At 42.8% G+C, this 23,007-nt stretch overlaps 1 protein-coding gene across 1 annotated transcript in view; it reads right to left on the reverse strand.

The window, feature by feature from the left end:
- Positions 1 to 23,007, reverse strand: part of rab40c (RAB40c, member RAS oncogene family) — a 108,562-nt gene that overhangs the window by 12,504 nt on the left and 73,051 nt on the right. Inside the window, exons 3-4 of the mRNA XM_068056792.1 lie at positions 15,773 to 15,833; positions 9,621 to 9,698 (exon numbers count right to left, since the gene is read on the reverse strand). Of these exons, the coding sequence (XP_067912893.1) occupies positions 9,621 to 9,698; positions 15,773 to 15,833 (139 nt within the window). The remainder of the gene's footprint in view (positions 1 to 9,620; positions 9,699 to 15,772; positions 15,834 to 23,007) is intronic.

Genomic DNA, 23,007 nt, shown 5'->3' on the forward strand with positions numbered 1-23,007 from the left:
GACCCCATTAGTTACAGTTTGCCAGCCTGAAAAAGATCCATTTATCCCTACTCTCTGCATTATGTTGGCTAACCACTCCTTTATCCATGCTAACATATTACTCCCTACACCATGTGCTCTTATCGTGTGTAGTAAGCTTTGATGTAACACCTCATCAAATGCTTTTTGGAAATCCAAGTGCACCACATCTACAGCTTCCCCATTATCCATCTTGCATGTTACTTCCTCAAAGAGGTCTAATAAATTAGTCAAATACAATTTCCCTTTCACAAAACCATGTTGACTCTGATCCCATTATGATTTTCTAAGTATCCTGCTATAACCTCCTTAATAATGGATTCTAGCAATTTCCCTATGACAGATGTTGGGCTAACTGGCCTATAGCTTTCTGTCTCCCTCCTTTCTTGAATAAAGCTGTTACATTTGCCATTTCCAAATCTGCGGCGACCCTTCCAGAATCTAAGGAATTTTGGAAGTTTAAAATGAAAGCCTCGACTATCTCTGCAGCCACTTTTTTTAAGACAGGCCATCTGATCCTTGGAACTTGTCAGCCTTTAGGTCGAATAGCTTTCCAACACCTTTTCTCTGGTGATGGTGATTGTTTTAAGTTCCTCCCTCCCACCTCTTGATTTTCAAGTACCTTTGGCAGTTTTTCCAAGTCTTGCACAGTGAAAACAGACACAAAATACCTGATCAACACCTCCACCATTTCCTTGTTCTCCATTATCAATTCCCCAGACTCTCCCTCCAGAGGGCCAATTCTAGTTTTAGTCACTCTTTTCCTATGTAAATAGTTGCATAAACATTTACTATCTGCTTTTATATTACTAGCTAGTTTTCTCTCATACTTTTTCTCCCTCTCAATTATTTTTCTTGTCATTCTTTGTTGGTTCTTAAAATCTGTCCAACCTCTGACCTACCATCAATCTTTGCAGATTTGTACAGTGTTTCTTTTAATTTGATACTATCCAAAACTTCCTTATTTAGCCACAGATGATGTATCCTTCTCAAAGAATCTCCCTCTCACTGGGATAAATCTTTGCTGAGAGTTATTAAATTTCTCCTTAAAAGTCTGCCACTGCATCTCTACTGTCCTACCTTTTAAAATAGTTTCCTAGTTCACTCTGCCTTCATACCCTTGCCTTTCTGCCTTTAGTTTACTCTATCCTTGTTAATTACCTTTATTTAGGTTTAAAACACTCGTCTTAGCCCCACACTTCTCCCTTTCAAACTGAACGTGAAATTCTATCATGTTATGATCGCTGTTGCCTAGAGGCTCCTTTACCATGAGGTTATGATCAATCCTGTCTCATTGCTAGAATAGTCTGCTGCCTAATTGGCTTGAACATACTGCTCTAAGAAATTGTCCTGAATACACTCTATGAACTCCTTTTCCAGGCTACCTTTGCCAATCTGATTCACCCAATCTACATTAAGTCACCTATGATTTCTATGGTACCTTTCTTACATGCCCCACTTATTTCTTCCTACATACTCTGTCCTGCATTTTAGCAACTGTTAGGGGGCCTATAAACTATTTCCACAATAGCTTTCTTATTTCTTATCACTATCCGAACTGATTCTACATCTTGCTCTTCTGAGCAAAGGTCATCTCGCACTAGCATACTAATGACATCCTCAATTAGCAAAGCTACCCCACCACCTTTCCCTAGCTTTCTGTCTTTTCAAACTGTTGAACATCCTTCAATATTCAGGTCTCAGCCTTGGTCACCTTGCAACCATGTCTCGAAAAGGCCATCAGGTCTTAACATATTTATTTCTATCTGCACTAACAATTCATGCATTTTGTTATGAATGTTGTGTGCAGATACAGAGCCTTTAACGGTGTCTTTTATCACTTCTGCAATCTTATGTTTGTATGCTCAGTCCCTTCTGCCACACTCTGGTTATTACCCAAATCGCTACCCTGCTCTTTCACCTCATTGTTTCCCTTTGACTTACCACATCTCCTCACATGATCCCTTCCCCCCACTATAGTTTAAAGCCCTCTCTACTACCCTAGTTATATGACTCGCCAGAACACTGGTCCCAGCATGATTCAGGTGAAGACAGTCATAACGGTACAGCTCCCACTTTCCCCAGTACTGGTGCCAATGCCGAATGAATCGAAACCCATTTCTACCACACCAGTCTTTGAGTCATACATTCACCTCTCTAATCTTATTTACCCTACGTCAATTTGCTTGTGGTACAGGCAATAATCCAGAGATCATTACCTTTGAGGTTCTGCTTTTTAAATTTATCCCATAGCTGCTCATACTCCCCATGCAGAAACTCTTTCCAGGTCGGTCGTTGGTACCCATGTGGATCACAACATTTGGCTCTTCCCCCACCCAGTGCAAGTTCCTATCCAGCCCCTAGCAGATGTCCTGAACCCTGGCACCGGGCAAGCAACAAAGCCTTCTGGACTCTCACTCTGGGCTGTAGCAAACTATGTCGGTCCCCTGATTATACTATCTCCTACTACCACTACATTCCTATTTGCTTCCTAAGTGTGAATGGTTTCCGGTACCATAGTGGCATGGTCAGTTTGCTCATCCACCTTGCAACCCTCGCTCTCATCCATATAAGCTGAAAGGACCTCAAGCCTGTTGAGCAATTACCAGGACTGAGGCTCCTCCCCTTCTGCCTTCTCGATCCCCTTACTTGCTTCGTTTGCAGTCACACACCCCTGTCCCTGACCAAATAAAAAGATCCTATCCTTTGGGGTGTGACCGTCTCCTGGAACAAAGCTCCTGGTAACTTCTCCCACTCCCGATGCATCACAGGGCCTGTAACCTGGCTGTCAGCTCATCTACTCTGAGCCGAAGCTCCTGGAGCCATAGCCCCTTACTGCAGACATGGTTGCCGTGGATAATATTGGTGTTCACGAGTGCCCACCTACTGCAGCTTCAACACATCACCTGCCCTACCATCCTGATTGTGTTTTAAATAAAAAATTAATTATTGCCTCTCCTCAGCAGCAATTACTGTACTAAATTAAACAGTGGTAATACAATACTGCTTAGAAATGAAACAAAAAAGCAGTAGACTCAGCTTACTTCCCTTCTGCTTGCATGTCTAATTAATTAGAAGGTAGCTACTTAAATTAGAATTTTAACGTTTTTCTAATTTCCCTAACACCAGTGCTCTAACCTAGCTATTTACAGATACTCCACCAACCAATTTTCCTGTTGTGTCACTGTCTCAAGATTGCCTTCAATTTCTGGGAAGCAACTTGTGTCTTCTACAGCTACTGGAGGCTGAAAACAGAGCACCTTTCTCCCCCTCTGCACTCAATTCTCACATGAACCATTTTCGCACTCTGACTGCGTCTCCCTCAGGCGAAGTCTCCTCTCCGTGTGCCCATTACTTCATGTGGTTTGGAAAACCTGACTATTTTTAATACAGCCTCTGTTGAGTCACTAGCTAGCTGCAACAGTAATTAACACCTACTGAACCAACTACTTTCAGCTGACTGATGAGTAACTGCCACTGCCAGACAGCTGTTTAACCAGACAATTTAACTAACTTGAAGTTTGGAAGTATTATCCTGGTGCTATGTTGACCGAGTTAGGAATATAGTAAATGCGAAATAAATTAGTGAATATGGAATCTGAAATCTTGAATTGAAAAATTACATTAAAACTAGTTTCAACATATAAGGAATAAAGAGGTTAGCTTAAAATGGCAATGTAAATGGATGAAACTATATAAAAAGATATATACAATTAAAGCAGATCCTTGCCCATCTCTTTTCAATTCACGGTTTGAAAACCTCCCTAAATAGATCCAAAGTAATGATTATCTGTGATCGATTATGCACAGTATTCCTCATCTTCTCTACAACCTTTGACAGTCAACAACATCCTCCTCCAACACTCTTCTTGGTAGTCCAGCTCTGTGGGACTGCCCCCACATTGTTCCACTCTTGCCTATCAGATCACAGTCAGAGGATCACGACTAATGGCTTCAATTGCCACACCTGCACAGTTACCCAAGCATCCATCCTGGTTCCCCTCCTCCTTAACTGCATACTGACCCTTGGCATCATCCACAAACAAGGGGTCAGCTTCCACAAACTACGCTGATAACAACCAGTTCTAACTCTCCACCACCTCTCTCTCTCCATTTTTTTTTCTTTGGCCTCCTTACCGCGAGAGACAATGGGTAAGCGCCTGGAGGTGGTCAATGGTGTGTGGAGCAGCGCCTGGAGTGGCTATAAAGGCCAATTCTAGAGTGACAGGCTCTTCCACAGGTGCTGCAGAAAAATTTGTTAGTCAGGGCTGTTACACAGTTGGCTCTCCCCTTGCGCTTTTGTCTTTTTTCCTGCCAACTGCTAAGTCTCTTCGACTGCCTCTCCATTGCTTCTCCGCAATCAGATGGTTTGTCTGAAATCCAGTCTTGAATGAACTGCAATTTCCTCCAGTTAAAATCGAGATCTTTGACTCCTACCACAATGTACATTTCCTCACCACAAACTCCACATCCCACCCTCATCAACAGTGTCCGGTTGAACCAGGCCATTTGCTGCCTCCATGTCATATACAACCCCAAACAATCTTCCAAACCCATACCCTCATCAAAGACCACCTACTTCCACCAAAGCCTAACTCTGCATCTACCTTGCCTTACATGTCAGCTGTGGCTCAGTTGGTAGTACTCTCAACTCTGAGTCACAAGGTTCTAAGTTCAAGTCCCACTCCAGGACTTGCACACAAAAATCTAGGCTGACACTCCAATCCAGTATTGTGAGAGCCCTGCACTATTGAGGGATGGAGAAGATCCCATGACATTATTTCAAAGAGCAGCAGGGGAGCTATCTCCTGTGTCATGGCCAATATTTATCTCTCAATTATCATAAAAACAGGTCATCATTTCATTGCTGTTTGTGGGAATGTGCTGTGCTCATACTGGCTGCTGTGTTTCCTACATCAAAACAGTGATTACACTTCAAAAAGTACTTCACTGGCTGTAAAGTGCTCTGAAACATCTAGTGATCATGAAATGTGTTACATAAATGCAAATATTTCTTTCTTTTAGCCCAACAGCCATTGAAACCATGCCTATGCCATCTCCAGACTCCATTATTCTTGCTAGCTAGTCCTGACCATTCTTCACCCTCCCAAAACTTCAGCTGATCCAAAATTGTTGCCTGCAGCTTATACAGCCCAGAGTCCTGCTCACCCTGTCTGCTGACCTATATTATTAGGTTCCAGTTTCCCAATGCTTCAAGTTTTAAACCTCTCCATAGCAATCCCCTAAATGCTTCCGCCCCAAAATGCACCTCAGAACTCGGTTTCCCCCAACTTCAGCCTCTTGTGCATCCCTCCTCCCTTTATCACATAATTGAAATCCATGCCTCGTCCTCAAGCTCTGAAACTCTCTCCCTAAGCCACTCTGCCTGCTGGGTTGGGAAGTGGGGGATGGCAGGCTATGCAAGCGACTGGAAGAAGTGAGAAGGCCTCAGAGCCTGCTAGCACTGAGAATAGAATCCCTGGGTGTCAGAGCAGAGTGGGGGAAAGAGAGGGTCTACAGTTGCTGATTGGTGCAGGCATTAAAGTATTTAAAATGTTTTTTCATTCATTTGGGTTGACTGATTTCCTCTGTGTGACACCTAGTGACTAAGCAGAATTTTGGGGAGGGTGTGAATGGGAGCAAGAGGCTAGTTGAGGAGAAGCTGAGGGCCAAGAACCGGTAAGCCATAATGGAAGGGAAGTACCTTTAAAGGACTTGCCAGAAGACAGGAGCAGATCACATTTCATACACAACTGTGTGTGCGTGTCTATGTTTGATAATACTCCTTTATGGAAGTAAAAGGAATCGACTCCTTATATGCAATTTTTTTTTTTTAAAGCTGTTTACGATTTTACTATAAATATTGAATAGAGGAAATCTTTCCTGTTTATGGGTGCTATAATAGTCAACCATCAACGCAACTGCTAGAACAGTAGACAGAAACCAATGAAGCAAATTTGTTTATCTAAAGGGATGTAATCACATTAGTTTTCCTTTCACAATTCTAAAAACACAGAAGATCTTCACACATTCTAAAAAACACACATTATCCTTATTCAGTCTTTTTAAATGTATTATTTTCCTGTTGTATTCTTCCACTTCCTGTCTGACATCTGCATTTTGTCTCTGGGACTGCTCTGAGATAGCTGCACTCCCTGTTGCATGCGACTCTGCTCCAAGGAAATACACATGTCCCCAGTCTCAAGAGCTCAGAAAAAAAAAGAGACACAGACCTATTTCATCTTCATATTGCCCATGGATCTCCAGGGTGGGGCAGGGGGCAGAGCTAGGCCCATGCCCACAGTATGAATATGCCTTCACAGCCATGTAAGTGAGATGGGAGGGCTGATTCCTGCATTGCCGCCTTTTTCCTGTTGCAATGCTCAGAGCGGTTTAGTGCAAGGATACCCAATGGAACACAAAGCTATGGCCTGCTCTAAGGTCCCCACTGATGTTAAGTGTCCTGAGGGCAGGACAAAGACATTTCACTGAATGCTTTTCATTTATATTGCCCCCTAGGATGTTTGGATGCTATGGGAGTTTTCTAACTGCTGATTAAGATCACAAACCAGAAAGCCTTAAACTCAAAGGCCCAAAAGGCCTGCAGCTCCACACAAGTCTGCAACCATTCTCACAGGTGGAGGGCCCAGATGTGAGTGCACAGGTTAGGGAAATTGCCCCATTCTCTCTACATGCATTATATATCTAACCATAAATAAACTACCTGTCACAAACTAAACTGCGTAGAGAGAGAGAAACTGCTCCCATTGGGAGAAGGATCGAGAATCAGAGGACACCAATTTAAGGTAACTAGCAAAATAAAAAACAGGGGTGACATGAAAAAATCCTTTTTACACAGTGAGTGGTTAGGATCTGGAATGCACTGCCTGAGAGTGTATAGAGACAGATTGAATCGTGGCTTTCAAAAGGGAATTGGGATAAGCAGCTGAAGGGAAAAAAATTGCAGGATTACGGGGCAGAGTGGAACTAGCAGAGAGCCAGCATGGACACGACAAACTGAATGACCTCTTTCTGTGTTGTAACCATTCTATGATTCTATGATAAAAGCACATTTATACTTAGTTGTTATTTGCAACAGTTGGTTTTCATTACAAAAGGCTCAGTTGCTGCCAGTCCCTTCCTACAAGGACAAAAGTCAAGGCAAAAAACACTGTAGCCTTGTAGTTATGGTACTGGACTAGCAACTCAGGGAGCATGAGACCAAATTCAACCTCATGGAAAGTTGTGAAACTCAACTTAATTAACCTGTTAATTTGTGGACTAATAGATAAAGTCATAAAAATACAAGTGGCTCACGCCTTCACAGTAGGAACCAGGTATCCTACCTGGTCTGGCCTACATTACTGTTGATGCCCTCAGTGCAACAGGGAATAAATACTGTTCTTTCAATATTGCTATCAACCCAAGGTCAAATAATTAACTATAAATGTGGTGTTAAGTCAAAAGCCCACTCTGGAATTTTAACATATAATCTAGTGCAGTATGATGTTGATATTAAAGATTTCAACTGTCCAGGCCCAAAAGCACGACATTTTCTGTTCTGGAGGTTTAACATGGCCAGGGAATACCCTGATGCAGGCGGGTCAACTATTCAAAAGAAAAGCAGAGAGTTCTCCTGCTGTTCTGGCCAATATCCTTCTCTCAATCATGAATAGATGAACTGGTCAACCATCTCAAAATTGCTGCTGCAAACCAAGACAGTGACTATATTTCAAAAAGTAATTCACTGCAAGTGGAAAGTTTCAGGACCATCCAGAAAAGAACTGAAGAAGAAAAAAAACTTGCATTTATATAATACCCGTCATTTGGGCGGCACAGTGGCGCAGTGGTTAGCACCGCAGCCTCACAGCTCCAGCAACCCGGGTTCAATTCTGGGTACTGCCTGTGTGGAGTTTGCAAGTTCTCCCTGTGTCTGCGTGGGTTTTCGCCGTGTACTCTGGTTTCCTCCCACCACCAAAAGACTTGCAGGTTGATAGGTAAATTGGCCATTATAAATTGCCCCTAGTATAGGTAGGTGGTAGGGGAATATAGGGACAGGTGGGGATGTGGTAGGAATATGGGATTACTGTAGGATCAGTATAAATGGGTGGTTGATAGTCGGCACGGACTCGGTGGGCCGAAGGGCCTGTTTCAGTGCTGTATCTCTAAATAAAAAAAATTAAAAAAAATAAATTCAGGACATCCCAAAGCTCTACACAGCTAATGAAATGCTTTTAAATTGTCTTCACTGTGGTAATGTAGAGAAATGTGGCAGCCAATGTGAGCACAGCAAGGTTCCACCAATAGCAATGATATATATCATGAAATGTGTTTTAATGATGTTGATTGAAGGGTAACTAATTAGGCAGGAAACTGGGAGAACTCCCCTGCTCTTTTTTTGAATAGTACAATAGGACCTTTTACATCCACCTTAAGAGGGCAAACAGGACCCCAGTTTAACATCCCATCTTAAAGACAGCATTGCCAACAGTGTTGCACTCTCTCAGCACCACAATTAAGCATCAGACTAGATTATGAGCTCAAGGCTCTAGAGTGGGTCCTGAACCCACGACCTTCCGACTGAGGTGAAAGTTCTACCAGTCGAGACTACCACCTGCAAGACATAAGGTGCTGTAATGTAAATGTTCTTTCTTTTATTACATACATCTCCCAAAACATGGTATTCACTTGCTGTATTCAGTGCTAAGTTCAGACGTTGCGTTGATCATACAGTATGGAGGCAATATTAAATTGTTATGCAGGAATTGGGCAACTAACCTTTCTGGGGAAAAAAAACCTGAGTACTACCCGAGTACTAAGATCTATATCAGGAGAGTACAAACATTCTTTCCATGCACTGCTCACGTGACAGACAGTGTATAAAAATTTACTAACCGTAGGAGCTTGCTTAGGATGGTCCAGGCTTTCTTACCCTTATAAAACCTTACTTAAAATTTGGATCTTGTTTCTTCTCCTCTCAGGCAAAAGCTCAAAATTTGCCACCAGGTAAACTCAGTTATAGGTCATGAGTTTTCCTGTGCTTCACGGCTTGCTAGGTGAGACGTCCTTTGGTTGTGTAGTTCTGGAGTTTTAACTATATGGATTGAAAACTCTAATTTCCTGATTTGTAGAAAAGGACATTAGAAAGACTGTTCTCTCTGATTAATTTCCACCACTGAAAAATTTCTGTCAGTCAGAACAATCTTTTTCAAATCACCATCTGGTACTTAAAAATCCCAAACTTATAATTGTGGAAATGAGTAACTAGTGTTTTGCAAGGAATGTAACTGGACTTTGTGGTTAATAGCTTGGACACCCTGTTCTATTCAAATAGATAGATGAGCTTTTTATTTTAAAAAAAATCTAACAATAAACTGAATAAAAGCCTTCTGATGAAGGGTCACTGACCTGAAACGTTAACTATGCTTCTCTCTCCAGATGCTGCCAGACCTGCTGAGTATTTCCAGCATTTCTTGTTTTTATTTTATATATAATAAACTGAAGTTTGGTTAAACAAGGCACATGAAAAAAGGGTACAAATTAGCTTAAGTGGTAGTTCCAGCAGAGGCCCAGTGTTATTTATACACAAAAAATCATCTCACCTCATCAATTTCCTTGATCCACCTGTCAATCCCATCAAAGGACCATCTATTAGTGATGTCATAAACTAAGAGTATACCCTGAGAAACAAAACAAAAACTATTTTCATTAATAATTCCATTATCTATATAGTTTTTCTCAGAACAGAGGGAAATGCATAAAGATAAAGGAGGTTTAGTTACAACACGACGTGAACCAAAGTTGCAGATCGAATTTCCTGAATTTACATCAGCAGTGGGAATCAAGGAAAACAGGAAGATACCATAGCAGGTTCGAAGACAGAAATGCAAAATCAAAGCAATAGAATTGGATACAAGCTACTACCTATAACAAATACTGACATTTATATGTCAGACACTCCAAGTGTTCTTCCTACACAATTAGTTTTTGAAGTACAGTGACTGCTGTTCTGTAGACAATTTAAATTAAGGAATTCCACTGACATAAAAGCAGCAACAGCATGGCATATACATGATGAAGTGATTAAATTACAGGCTTGAATTTCCACCGTCACCGTTTATTTTTAGAATTCTGCTATTATTTTGGAAGTTAATCAGTAAGTGGCACCCATGTAACAGGGCTATTAAGGATGTGAAGAAACCAGGCAGACAGATTTCAGTATGGAAAAGTATGAAGTTGTGCACTTTGGGACGACAAATAGGGAAAGACAGTATACTACAAATAGCAGAATTTTGACAAGTCTAGATCAGCAGAGAAACCCTGGTATCCATAGACACAAAACCTGAAGGGCGTCAGGGCAGGTTGGTAAGCATATGGATTACTTGGGTTGACAAACAGAAGAATAGAATATAAAAGGAAAAGAGATCGTGCCAAAACCTCAAATTACTGGTTAGGCCTCAGCTGGAGTATTATGGACAATTCTGGACACCACACCTCAGCAAATATGTAAATTCCTTAAAGGGGTACACAGAAGATTTACCAGGATGTTATCAGAGAGGAGAGACTTCAGTTATAAGCAAGGTTCCAGCTAAGCTGCACCATGCTGCGCAAGCCTTGTTCCATGTTAAGTACAAAGTGCTGGCGGCCATGCAAAAAGAATTTATGGTACCACGCACTGAAAAACTGGCCACACACAGCAAAAATTTAAACAGAACACTGGTTATGAGGAGAGTTTGGAAAGTTAGGACGGTTCTCCTTGGAATAGAGGTGAAGAGATGACCTAGTTTGCAGACGACACTAAGATTGGTGGAGTAGCAGATAGTGAAGGGGACTGTGAGAATACAGCAGAATATAGATAGATTGGAGAGTTGGGCAGAGAAATGGCAGATGGAGTTCAATCCAGGCAAATGCGAGGTGATGCATTTTGGAAGATCCAATTCAAGAGTGAACTATACAGTAAATGGAAAAGCCCTGGGGAAAATTGATGTACAGAGAGATTTGGGTGTTCAGGTTCATTGTTCCCTGAAGGTGGCAACGCAGGTCAATAGAGTGGTCAAGAAGGCATACGGCATGCTTTCCTTCATCGGACGGGGTATTGAGTACAAGAGTTGGCAGGTCATGTTACAGTTGTATAAGACTTTGGTTCGGCCACATTTGGAATACTGCGTGCAGTTCTGGTTGCCACATTACCAAAAGGATGTAGATGCTTTGGAGAGGGTGCAGAGGAGGTTCACCAGGATGTTGCCTGGTATGGAGGGCGCTAGCTATGAAGCGAGGTTGAGTAGATTAGGATTATTTTCATTAGAAAGACGGAGGTTGAGGGGGGACCTGATTGAGGTGTACAAAATCATGAGAGGTATAGACAGGGTGGATAGCAAGAAGCTTTTTCTCCAGAGTTGGGGATTCAATTACTAGGGGTCACGAGTTCAAAGTGAGAGGGGAAAAGTTTAGGGGGCATATTGCGTGGAAAGTTCTTTACGCAAAGGGTGGTGGGTGCCTGGAATGCATTGCCAGCGGAGGTGGTAGACGCGGGCATGATAGCGTCTTTTAAGATGCATCTGTCTAGATACATGAATGGGCAGGAAGCAAAGAGATACAGACTCTTAGAAAATAGGCGACAGGTTTAGATAGAGGATCTGGATCGGCGCAGGCTTGGAGGGCCGAAGGGCCTGTTCCTGTGCTGTAATTTTCTTTGTTCTTTGTCCTTTGACCTAATAGCAGGTTTCCAGATGATCAGAGCTTTTGGTGAGACTAAATAAGGGAAAGTACTCTCTCTGGTGAGTGGGTCAATAACCAATTTAAAATCATTGGCAAAAGATCTGGGAGGAAGAAGGATATTTTTTTTTCCACTCCATTATCAGGATCTGGAAAGCTCTACCTGAAAAAGGTGGCAGAAGCAGATTCCATAAATAATTTTAAAAAGGGAGCTAGACAGGTACTTGAGGATAAGGATCTTGCAGGGTTACAAGCAAAATATGGGGATGCGGGACTAAGCACAGCATGATATTGCCTGCCCTTCCGAGTGCCCTTGAGGAGGGCAATTATGATTTGATGCCACACTGTAGAAGTGTAAACTCCAATGACAAAACAGAAGAAATAAAATTTAATTAAGGATGTGGGCTAGATAGCTCAAACACTGATTATGAAGGGTGATCAAAAGCTCGGTCAAAGGTGAGGTTTTAAAGAAAGATCTTAAAAAGGAAAAGAGGTGGAGAGTCAGATGGGGGAATTCCAAAGCATGAGGACTAGGCGGCTAAGGCTCTGCCGTCAATGGTGAGGCATAGGGAGTGGGAGATGCACAAGGTGCCAGAGTCAGACGAACAGAGAGCTCTTGGAGGATTGTAAGCCTGGAAGAGGTTGTAGGAGATAGGGAAGGGCAAGGTCATAAGGTTTTTAAACACAAGGATGCGAATTATAAATTAAAGGCGTTGACAGACGAAAAGTCAATGTAGGTCAGATGGTGATGGGTGAGACTTCGGGTGGAAGTGTATACAGGTAGCAGAGTGTTGCATGGTCTAAGGTTTATGCAGGGTGGAGGATGGCAGGAACACCATCAGAATAGTTTCGTTGGGAGTCGCCAAAGGAATGAATGAGGGTTTCATCACAGGGACACAGGTGGCAATGTTATGAAGGTGGAAGTGGGCAGTCTTTACAATGGAAAGAATATGGGATTGGATTTCAGCTTGGCGTCAAATGGGATGCTGAGAGGCTGTGAACAGGCTGGTTCAACTTGAGGCGGGGTGGGGGGACCAAGAATGGAGCTGGGATCAGCAGCAAGAGTACAGATTGCAGCAGAGGCTGAAAACGATGGCTTTTTTCTTCCCTTTTATTTTTATTTATTTAGAGATACAGCACTGAAACAGGCCCTTCTGCCCACCGAGTCTGTGCCGACTAACAACCACCCATTTATACTAACTCTACAGTAATCCCATATTCCCTACTACCTACCTACACTAGGGGCAATTTACAATGGCCAACTCACCTATCAACCTGCAAGTCTTTGGCTGTCGGAGGAAACCGGAGTACCCGACGGAAACCCACGCGGTCACAGGGAGAACTTGCAAACTCCGCACAGGCAGTCCCCAGAATCGAACCCGGGTCCCTGGAGCTGTGAGGCTGCGGTGCTAACTACTGCGCCAGCCTTGGCTCAGTGATAAAACTTTGAGCCAGAAACTTGTGGGTTCATGTCTCATGCCAGAGGATTAAGCATATAATCCAGACCAACGACTCAGTGCAGTACTGAGAAAGTGCTGCACTGTCATATGTGCCTTTCAGATAAGCCATTAAACAGAGGTCCCATCTGCCTCTCAAGTGGATATAAAAAAAAACTCTTGGCACTACTGGAAGAACAGGGTAGTTCTTGTGTCCTCACCAATATTTCTCATGTTATCTGATCCTATATGGCACTGCTGTCTGTGGGATCTTACTGCAGCAAATTGGTGCTATACGTCCATACATTACAACATTTCCAACGTGGTTCATTGGCTTTAAAGTGTTTTGCTATGTCCTGAGCTCGTCAAAAGGTGTTGTATAACTGCAAGCCCCTTTTTTTTTTCCTCCCTTTAATTGGAGGGAATTACAACTCATCTAGGAATGGACATTGGGCAAACAGTCTGACATCATAGAAGGAAAGGTTAAGTGAAGTGGTAGGAGGCATCAGTGCATATATGGAATCTTTCCTAATGACCCAACATTTTTTTCCAATAAGATTTCACATTTATTGGAGACTCCACATTTATTTCACTGTCACCCACTCTGCTGCAACTGCTGCCCACTGAACTACATTGCCACTTCCCTCTCAGTGTAATCAAATCATCTCTGCTCTGCAGTCTTCTCTCCAGAGACAAGCTTTTTGAATTTTCTGGACCCGGAGGATTGTTGAAGCCTTTTCTGACTGCTTTGCACCGGAGAGAGCAGCCATTTTCCATTTTCCTGGCTTGAGATGTTGAAAAGTTGAAGGTAACAGTATAAAAATGTTTTTGAATAAGACTATGACTTTTTTCCCCCCACAAGTGTGAAACTTCACTGGGACTTTGAGAGCCAGATAGGCTGGATCTAGCTGGCAAGACACATCTTATCTACATTATGTAGATATTGGAAGTTATTTGGTACTCAAGCGTAATCAGTTGTGGAGGAAAATAATATTCTAGCACTGCACTTTACAGGGAAGAGAGAGAAAAAAAAAAAAGGGGGGGGTGGGGGGGGGGAAAGAGAGAGAGAAAAAGGGGGGGGTGGAAGAGAGAGAGAAAAAGGGGGGGGTGGGGGGGGGGGGAAGAGAGAGAGAGAGAAAAAAAGGGGGGGTGGGGAAGAGAGAGAGAAAAGGGGGGGGTGGGAAGAAAGAAAAGGGGGGGGTGGGAAGAAAGAAAAGGAGGTGAAAGAAAGAAAGGAAGTGAAAAAGAGAAAGAAAAAGGGGAGATGGATGGACACAGAGGGGAGAGAGCAGGGTGAGAGATGGACACAAGGAGGGGATAGGGACTATCACTATCACAGAGAGGGGAGAGAAAGCGATCGAGATCACACCCGACAGATGGACATCTATCCGGATTCCCCACATCGCTCCATCAAGCGTGTGGGCCGACATTGGCTACACGTGCAAGCAAAAACAATGCAAGATACTCACTAAATAGGGAGAAATGCATTTTAAATCGGACTGTATTTTGATGACATTAGTTTGACTCTACACTTTATATACAGATTAATCATGGCTGAGTCAATAATTTTGTCAAATGTCCGTGGTGCAACACGTTGGTGCCTATCCCTGCTAAAAACCCAGTTACACTTCATTCAACAAGGTGCAACTTCCTCAAGAGATTTTACAGTGAGACTAACAGAGGAAGGGGTAAGGGTGGAGGTTCGGGTCAATTCAATTAATTTCTCATTGATGGCAGTCTTAGGGTGCCTCGACAGCACATCCTTTGGAGAGGCATAGAATCACTTCGGGAGTCTCCATGTGTGCAAAAAAAACAGATTTGCTGTCCATTTCAGTGGAGTAATGACAGTGGACGCTGACAGTTTCACCGTCATTACTACCACAAAATCTGTACCATTTCCATTTCAGCACAAAGCAAATTGTTGTCTTCATTAAGCAGAGCAATGGTAAAAGTGGGGAACACTTTCCTATTTCAGGCATGCAGTACTGACATCAAGAACTCACAGGTTATACAAAGCATTGTTAGATATAAAGTATAGCTTCATAGCTAATGGATCAGCTGCAACCTCAGAAGGGCACCCCAACTACCCAGTGACTTATTTACTAATGAGTTTGCTTTACTTAACAGAATTTCTAGTTTAGTGCTCAAATTTGACAAAATCTCCAATCCAAAAATACACACTTCTATTCCCACATCCACTGCTAATGTTACACTATTAAAAATGATGTACGCTACAGCAGACCAGAAGTCTCGCCCATTCGCTTCCCAATATCAAGCAAGTGCACATTTCTATTCATCAGTTCTCCATAATGATCATTAACTTGCAGTTTACAGAAATCACACAATTAACATAAACAGTTCTACTTCATGATACAGTTCCTCAGGAGTGATATATACTGGCCAGCAGACCTCAAGTGACAAGTTGCCGCAGGTTTAAAGCAATAATATACTGCTAAGATCAGTATTTAGAAATCAAACTTTATGACTGATGCAAATGAAATTATTTCAAATGGTGGCAGATCTTTTGAAACAAAAAGTAGTTTCGATATTTCTATACTTTTATCAGATAGTGATTTTTTTTTTTAAATCAAAGTTTTGCATACCTGTGCACCCCTGGAATAGGACCTAAAGATTGTGCAGAACCTCCCTTGACCTGAAGTGTCCCTGAAACAAAGAACAAGTTCATCAGCAATAACATTCTTTCAAAGTAATTCCCTTAAATAAAAACAAGAAATGCTGGAAATACTCAGCAGGTATGGCAGCATCTGTGGAGAGAGAAGCAGAGTTAACGTTTCAGGTCAGTAACCCTTCTTCAGAACTAGCAAATATTAGAAATGTAAAAGGTTATAAGCAAGTAAAGCAGGGGTGGGGCAACACCCTATCTGCACTAATGCTTTGTCTTTCAACACACCATTAACACATTGTTTGCCTTTGCTCCACGACCTTCTGGTCAGCTATTCTGTGACCTTGTCCTATTTACACCGTCTCCTTTGTTATCTCTTGCCCCACCCCTGCTTTGCTTGCTTATAACCTTTTACATTTCTAATATTTGCTAGTTCTGAAGAAGGGTCACTGACCTGAAATGTTAACTCTGCTTCTCTCTCCACAGATGCTGCCAGGCCTGCGGAGCAATTCCAGAATTTCTTGTTTTTAATTTCAGATTTCCAGTATCTGCAGTATTTTGCTTTTATATTAGAATTGCTTAATATTTGCTGTTGGTGTAAAACATGCAGATGGCAATAATTTAACAAAATTAAAATTTTTCTTTTAGGATCAGTAAATGAGTTTCCATCTTCTAACCTCAATTGTAGTAATTACTTAAATTCCCTTCATTAATGAGTGGACAAATATCCAGCTGTTTCCCTAATATTGAAATAATTAATATTTTTACATTTGTATATGAATTTATGACATCTGGTCATTGAAACTTCTCAAACTGCTGGGCTCAATTAGTTACTTGACCAGGTTACAGAGTTGAGCTACTACCTGGACAAACAAGGAAGACAATATGCATCAGCAACATCCCCACAAAAAAGCAATGAGATGATCAGGAAAGAGAGGTTGAGGACAGCATGCTATTCTTTCTCATATACTTGTATAGAATCTTTAACCTCCATCTGAGGGAGGTGGGAACCTCTGCGTAATTCAAAGGACCGTTTAACTGTAATGCAATGTGTACGCTTTTCTGTGGGAGGATGTGTATAGATTTTATGATGGTCAGCTGCACGTGCTCTTACTCAAGTTTACAGATTTATTTATTTAGAGATACAGCACTGAAACAGGCCCTTCGGCCCACTGAGTCTGTGCCGACCAACAACCACCCATTTTTATACTAACCCTACAGTAATCCCATATTCCCTACCACCTACCTACACTAGGGGCAATTTACAACAGCCAATTTACCTATCACCTGCAAGTCTTTGGCGGTAGGAGGAAACCGGAGCACCCGGCGAAAACCCACGCGGTCACAGGGAGAACTTGCAAACTCCGCACAGGTAGTACCCAGAATCGAACCCGGGTCCCTGGAGCTGTGAGGCTGCGGTGCTAACCACTGCGCCACTGTGCCGCCCATTCTCTGATGGTATTCTCTATTACACTTGAGGAAATTAGGAGGGCGAAAAGGGGCCATGAGATTTCCCTGGCAAATAAGATAAAGGAGAATCCTAAAAGATTCTATAAGTATATTAGGAGTAAAAGGGTAGCTAGGGAGAGAGTAGGTCCCCTTAAGGATCAGTGTGGCAATCTATGTGTGGAGCCACAGGAAATGGGTGAGGTCTTAAATGAATATTTCTCATCCATATTTACCATAGAGAAGGTCATGGAAGTTAGTGAGTTCAAGGGAGGGAACACTGATATCCTGGAGCATATCAACATTACAAAGGAGGTGGTGTTGGAGGTTTTGAAGCGCATTAAGGTGGATAAATCCCTAGGGCCTGACCAGGCGTATCCTAGGATGCTAGTGGAAGCAAGGGAGGAAATTGCTGGGGCCCTGGCAGAGATTTTTGCATCGTCGTTAGCCACGGGTAAGGTACCGGAAGACTGGAGGATAGCTAATGTTCTGCCTTTGTTTAAGAAGGGCAGCAGGGATAATCCAGGGAACTACAGACCAGTGAGCCTTACATCAGTGGTGGGAAAGTTATTGGAAGGGATTCTGAGAGACAGGATTTATATGCATCTGGAAAGACATGGTCTGATTAGGGATAGCCAGCCTGGCTTTGTGCGTGGGAAAGCATGTCTCACAAATTTGACAGTTTTTCGAAGAGGTGACCAAGAGGATTGACGAGGGCAGGGCGATGGACGTCGTCTTCATGGACTTTAGAAAGGCCTTTGACAAGGTCCCGCATGGTAGGCTGGTCCAGAAGGTTCGAACACATGGTATCAAGGGTGAGTTAGCAAATTGGATACAAAATTGGCTTAGTATTAGGAGGCAGAGGGTGGTAGTGGAGGGTTGTTTTTCAGATTGGAGGCCAGTGACCAGTGGTGTGCCACAGGGATCGGTGCTGGGCCCTCTGTTGTTTGTCATATATATTAATGACTTGGATGTGAATGTGGGCAGCATGATTAGCAAGTTTGCAGATGACACCAAAATCGGTTATAATGGACAGTGAAGAAGGTTGTCTAAGGCTGCAACAGGATATAGATCAACTGGGAAAGTGGGAAAGGGATTGGCAAATGGAATTTAATGCAGACAAGTGTGAAGTGATGCATTTTGGGAAGTTAAACCAGGGCAGGTAATATACAGTGAATGGCAGGGCCCTGGGGAGTGCTGTTGAGCAGAGAGACCTTGGGGTGCAAGTACATAGTTCCCTGAAAGTGGCAACACAGGTAGACAGGGTGGTGAAGGCAGCGTATGGCATGCTTGCCTTCATCAGCCGAGGCACTGAGTACAAGAGTTGGGATGTCATGTTACAGTTGTACATAACGTTGGTTAGGCCACATTTGGAGTACTGTGTGCAGTTCTTGTCGCCGCACTACAGGAAAGATGTGATTAAGCTAGAGACGGTGCAGAAAAGATTCACAAGGATGTTGCCTAGTTTGGAGGGTTTTAGTTATGACGAGAGATTAGATAGGCTGAGTCTGTTTTCCCTGGAGCGAAGGAGGCTGAGAGGGGACATGATGGAGGTATATAAAATTATGAGAGGCATAGATAGGGGAGATAGCCAGAGTCTGTTTCCCATGGTAGGGGTGACTAAAACTAGAGGGCATAGATTTAAGGAGAGAGGGAGGAGGTTTAAAGGGGATTAAAGGGGTAAATTTTTCACACAAAGAATAGTGGGTATCTGGAATGACCTGCCTGAGGAGGTGGTGGAAGCAGGAACAGTAGCGACATTTAAGAGGCATCTGGATAGGTACTTGAATGAGCAAGGCATAGAGGATATGGAATTAATGCAGGCAGGTGGGATTAGTATAGATAGGTATTATGGTCGGCATGGACACGGTGGGCTGAAGGGCCTGTTTCTATGCTGTATGACTCTATATCTTGCAAGATGGTTTCACAGTTTCCATTAAAAAAAGCACAAAATTTTGAGGGAAAGTTTTCAAAATGCTTCCTTTATGGTGAAATGAGCAGTCTCATTAAGAGGCACTGTGATATGAAACCTACAATGGATATTTTCCAAAGGGGAGGTTGCCCTGGATCACTTTCCTCCCCCTCCCCACCATTGTCCCAGCATTTATCATGACCCAAATCCCATTCGCAGGCTGAACCCATAGTCCCTGGCTATGGCCTCCTGCCACCTGTATGCACTCCTGGCCGGCTATCAATTTGGGAGCATGCAGAAGGTATTTAAATGAGACCGTGCTGTTAGGCTGAGCTGGGTCGTCATGCCCTCGCATGCTGTTAGGCTGCCCCGCACCCTCCCGGTTAATATCAAGGTCATGATCTTTTTTTGTAGTAGCTTCATAAGTTTTGGAATGTTGAGAACATGATTTCTAAAGGGCAGATACAATATTAAGTGTGGGGAAAGAACAGAGGAAAGATGAACAATTAGACAGTATTGTCGCTTGATTGAGATTGATCTTGATTTCAAAGACAATCTCTGGCTGCTTCCTTGTCCCCCTCACCACCTACATTCCACTCCCATCCTCCAATTCCACTGTTCTCAGTCTGTCAACAGAAAAAAAACTGCCCTCCTCTTCCCCCCCCACCCCCCTTCCTTTACAAGGGAAATTTAAATCCCCAAAACAGGAGGATTTGGGTGGGGTGGGATGTTAAAATTCAAACCCGACCCCAACCTGCCTCAAACCCACCCATTTCTGTTTTAATGGAGGCAGGTTGGTCATTTAAATATGATAATGAGGCTGTAGGCATCAGATTTAATCGCCATTTTAAAATTAACCCTGGCCTCAGGAAACCCAGCAGCTAAAGGGAGATGCGGACTGCTGGATCCAACAGTGAAGCATCTTTCTACTTAGCTGCTGGATCCAGCTTACCTGTTTCCAACCATCCCCAATACCAGTCATGGTCTTCAATCTCCCCACTGGCCTGCCTCATTCCCATGTCTGTAACTTTCTCAAAATCTGCAGAAATCCCTAAAAGCTATTGATATTAACAATATTTGACTATTGCAGTATCTAGGTGATGAATTATACATCGTCTGCCCATTAACCCGGGTTCTATTCCGGGTACTGCCTGTGTGGAGTTTGCAAGTTCTCCCTGTGTCTGCGTGGGTTTTCTCCGGGTGCTCCGGTTTCCTCCCACAAGCCAAAAGACTTGCAGGTTGATAGGTAAATTGGCCATTATAAATTGTCACTAGTATAGGTAGGTGGTAGGGAAATATAGGGACAGGTGGGGATGTTTGGTAGGAATATGGGATTAGTGTAGGATTAGTATAAATGGGTGGTTGATGTTCGGCACAGACTCGGTGGGCCGAAGGGCCTGTTTCAGTGCTGTATCTCTAATCTAAAAATCTAATCTAAAGATATAAAATATCTTTTATCTTGAAAAACTTGACTTTTCATTGCCAATTTTTATAAATCAGTTAAGTATACTGTAAACAATTAGATATTCTCATATTGGAACCAGTTTCACATTTGCCTTTGACCCCTAAAAATAACTGTAGAACTACCCATCTATGGACATTGCCATTCAGAGACTTTACTCTGTGTTCGGTCTATAGAAATTGTATACCACACAAAAGAAAAAGGGGAGAGTGGTAGAGACACTCATCCCAAACACTGAAGTTTTATCTTTGCCAAGATAAACAGCTTTGTGCTAAATAGCATATGTGGATCAGGGAGTGTGCCTTGAACTTCAAATTGGACTCAATTTAGCCTCAAAGTTTTATTTTACTAAGATGATATTAGATGGTTGTTTGGTAGTACAGAACTTGAGTATTGCTGACAATAGAGACATGTTGTCAAAGCTTTTCGCCTTGCACTCATTGGGACAATCCACAAGAATACTAATGTAAAGGAAAACAACAACTTTATACTATGAGAAGAGAGAGTGCTGATTGGTTGGCAAGTGAACTCTGGTAGATTGTCCTGATGAGTGCAAAATGAAAAGCTTAGACAACATGTCTTCATTTTCAGCAATACTCAAGATATTCGACTATTTTGTGTATTCTCATTTGAATTTGTTTGCTTTCACGTGGAGAAACTAACCAAAATTACATAATCCATTATTACATGCTACCTCATTTTTAAGGAACTTCAATATTCTTGATCCATTTGTAGAAGCTATTTCCTTGATGCTTCATACAAATTCTTTCAGTGATACCCCTAAAGACATTTTTTGTGCTGCTTGTCTTGTTATGTTATACCCTCTGTCGAATAACTGTTTAAGACTTGAATATGTTACATCTTAACTATGCTGCTTTTTCTGCTATACCTTACTGGCCATTTCTTTACATCTCTCCTCGCATTTTCTCCTTTATGAACCCCAATGATAAAAAGAAAGCTCTGGGTTTTCCTGCCAACATTATTTTTACATTTAAATACTAAAAACCACATTTAAAACCTGATTTGAGACTTTTTAAAAACAAAATGAAACAGCCAAAAAACAAACGCGAGCTCCTCAATCCATGAAAAAAAGATATATCCAGAGAAGAGTTCAACTAAACAGATTATAGAGGTATCTTCATGACTCTGAGTTTATCAGTAAGGAACTTGGCCTCAGATACCAGAGAGGTTCAATTCTTGGTCTATGCTGGTAACTTAGTGAGCTCTGTTGTTAGCATGCACATATATACCAAAGACGAGGAATGGACTGGGTTCCGCTGTAACCAGTGTAGCCCAAAAACCTGTTGCATAGAGGCCATTTGAGTGAAATACTGCAGGTGGCCAAACACAAATAGAAGCAAACCCAGCAAAGAGGCAATGCCTTCAGGAGAGAAAAAGAAAACTATAGCATAAATCTGAGCCCCAATAACTTAGCAAACAAAAGCTAAACACAAGAGCATTTGATGGCTTTCCATGCATTTAGCCAATCATAGAACATGGAAAAAATAGACCACAGGAGGCCATTCAGCCCATTGTGTCCACGCCGGCCGATTAAGCGAACCACCCAGACTAATGGGTGGGCAATCCTATGGGTTTTCTGCAAACTCCATATCCAAAATTGCGGCCGCCTGCAACGAATTTGGCCTAACCATCAGCCTCAAGAAAACGAACATCATGGGACAGGACGTCAGTAACGTTCCATCCATCAACATTGGCGATCACGCTCTGGAAGTGGTTCAAGAGTTCACCTACCGAGGCTCAATTATCACCAGCAACCTGTCTCTCAATGCAGAAATCAACCAGCGCATGGGAAAAGCGTCTGCTATGTCCAGACTGGCAAAGGGGGTGTGGGAAAATGGCGCACTGACACGGAACACAAAAGTCCGAGTGTTTCAAGCCTGTGTCCTCATATCTTGTTCTACTGCAGCGAGGCCTGGACAGCGTATGTCAGCCAACAGCAACGTCTCAACGCATTCCATCTTCGCTGTCTCCAGAGAATCCTCGACAACAGGTGGCAGGACCGTATCTCCAAAGCAGAAGTCCTCAAGGCGGTCAACATCCCCAGCATATACGCCCTACTGAGCCAGCAGTGCTCGAGATGGCTTGGCCATGTGAGCTGCATGGAAGATGGCAGGATCCCCAAGGACGCACTGTACAGCAAGCTTGTCACTGGTATCAGACCCATCAGCTGTCCATGTCTCCGCTCTAAAGACATCTGCAAACGCGACATGAAGTCCTGCGACACTGACCACAAGTTGTGGGAGTCAGTTGCCAGCGATCGCCAGAGCTGGCAGACAGCTATAAAAGCGGAGCTAAAGGGTGGCGAGTCGAAGAGACTTAGACGTTGGCAGGAAAAGAGACAGAAACGTAAGGACAGAGCCAACTGTGTAACAGC

The sequence above is a fragment of the Heterodontus francisci genome, chromosome 24 (genome assembly GCF_036365525.1).
Source record: "Heterodontus francisci isolate sHetFra1 chromosome 24, sHetFra1.hap1, whole genome shotgun sequence".
NCBI lineage: Eukaryota > Metazoa > Chordata > Chondrichthyes > Heterodontiformes > Heterodontidae > Heterodontus > Heterodontus francisci.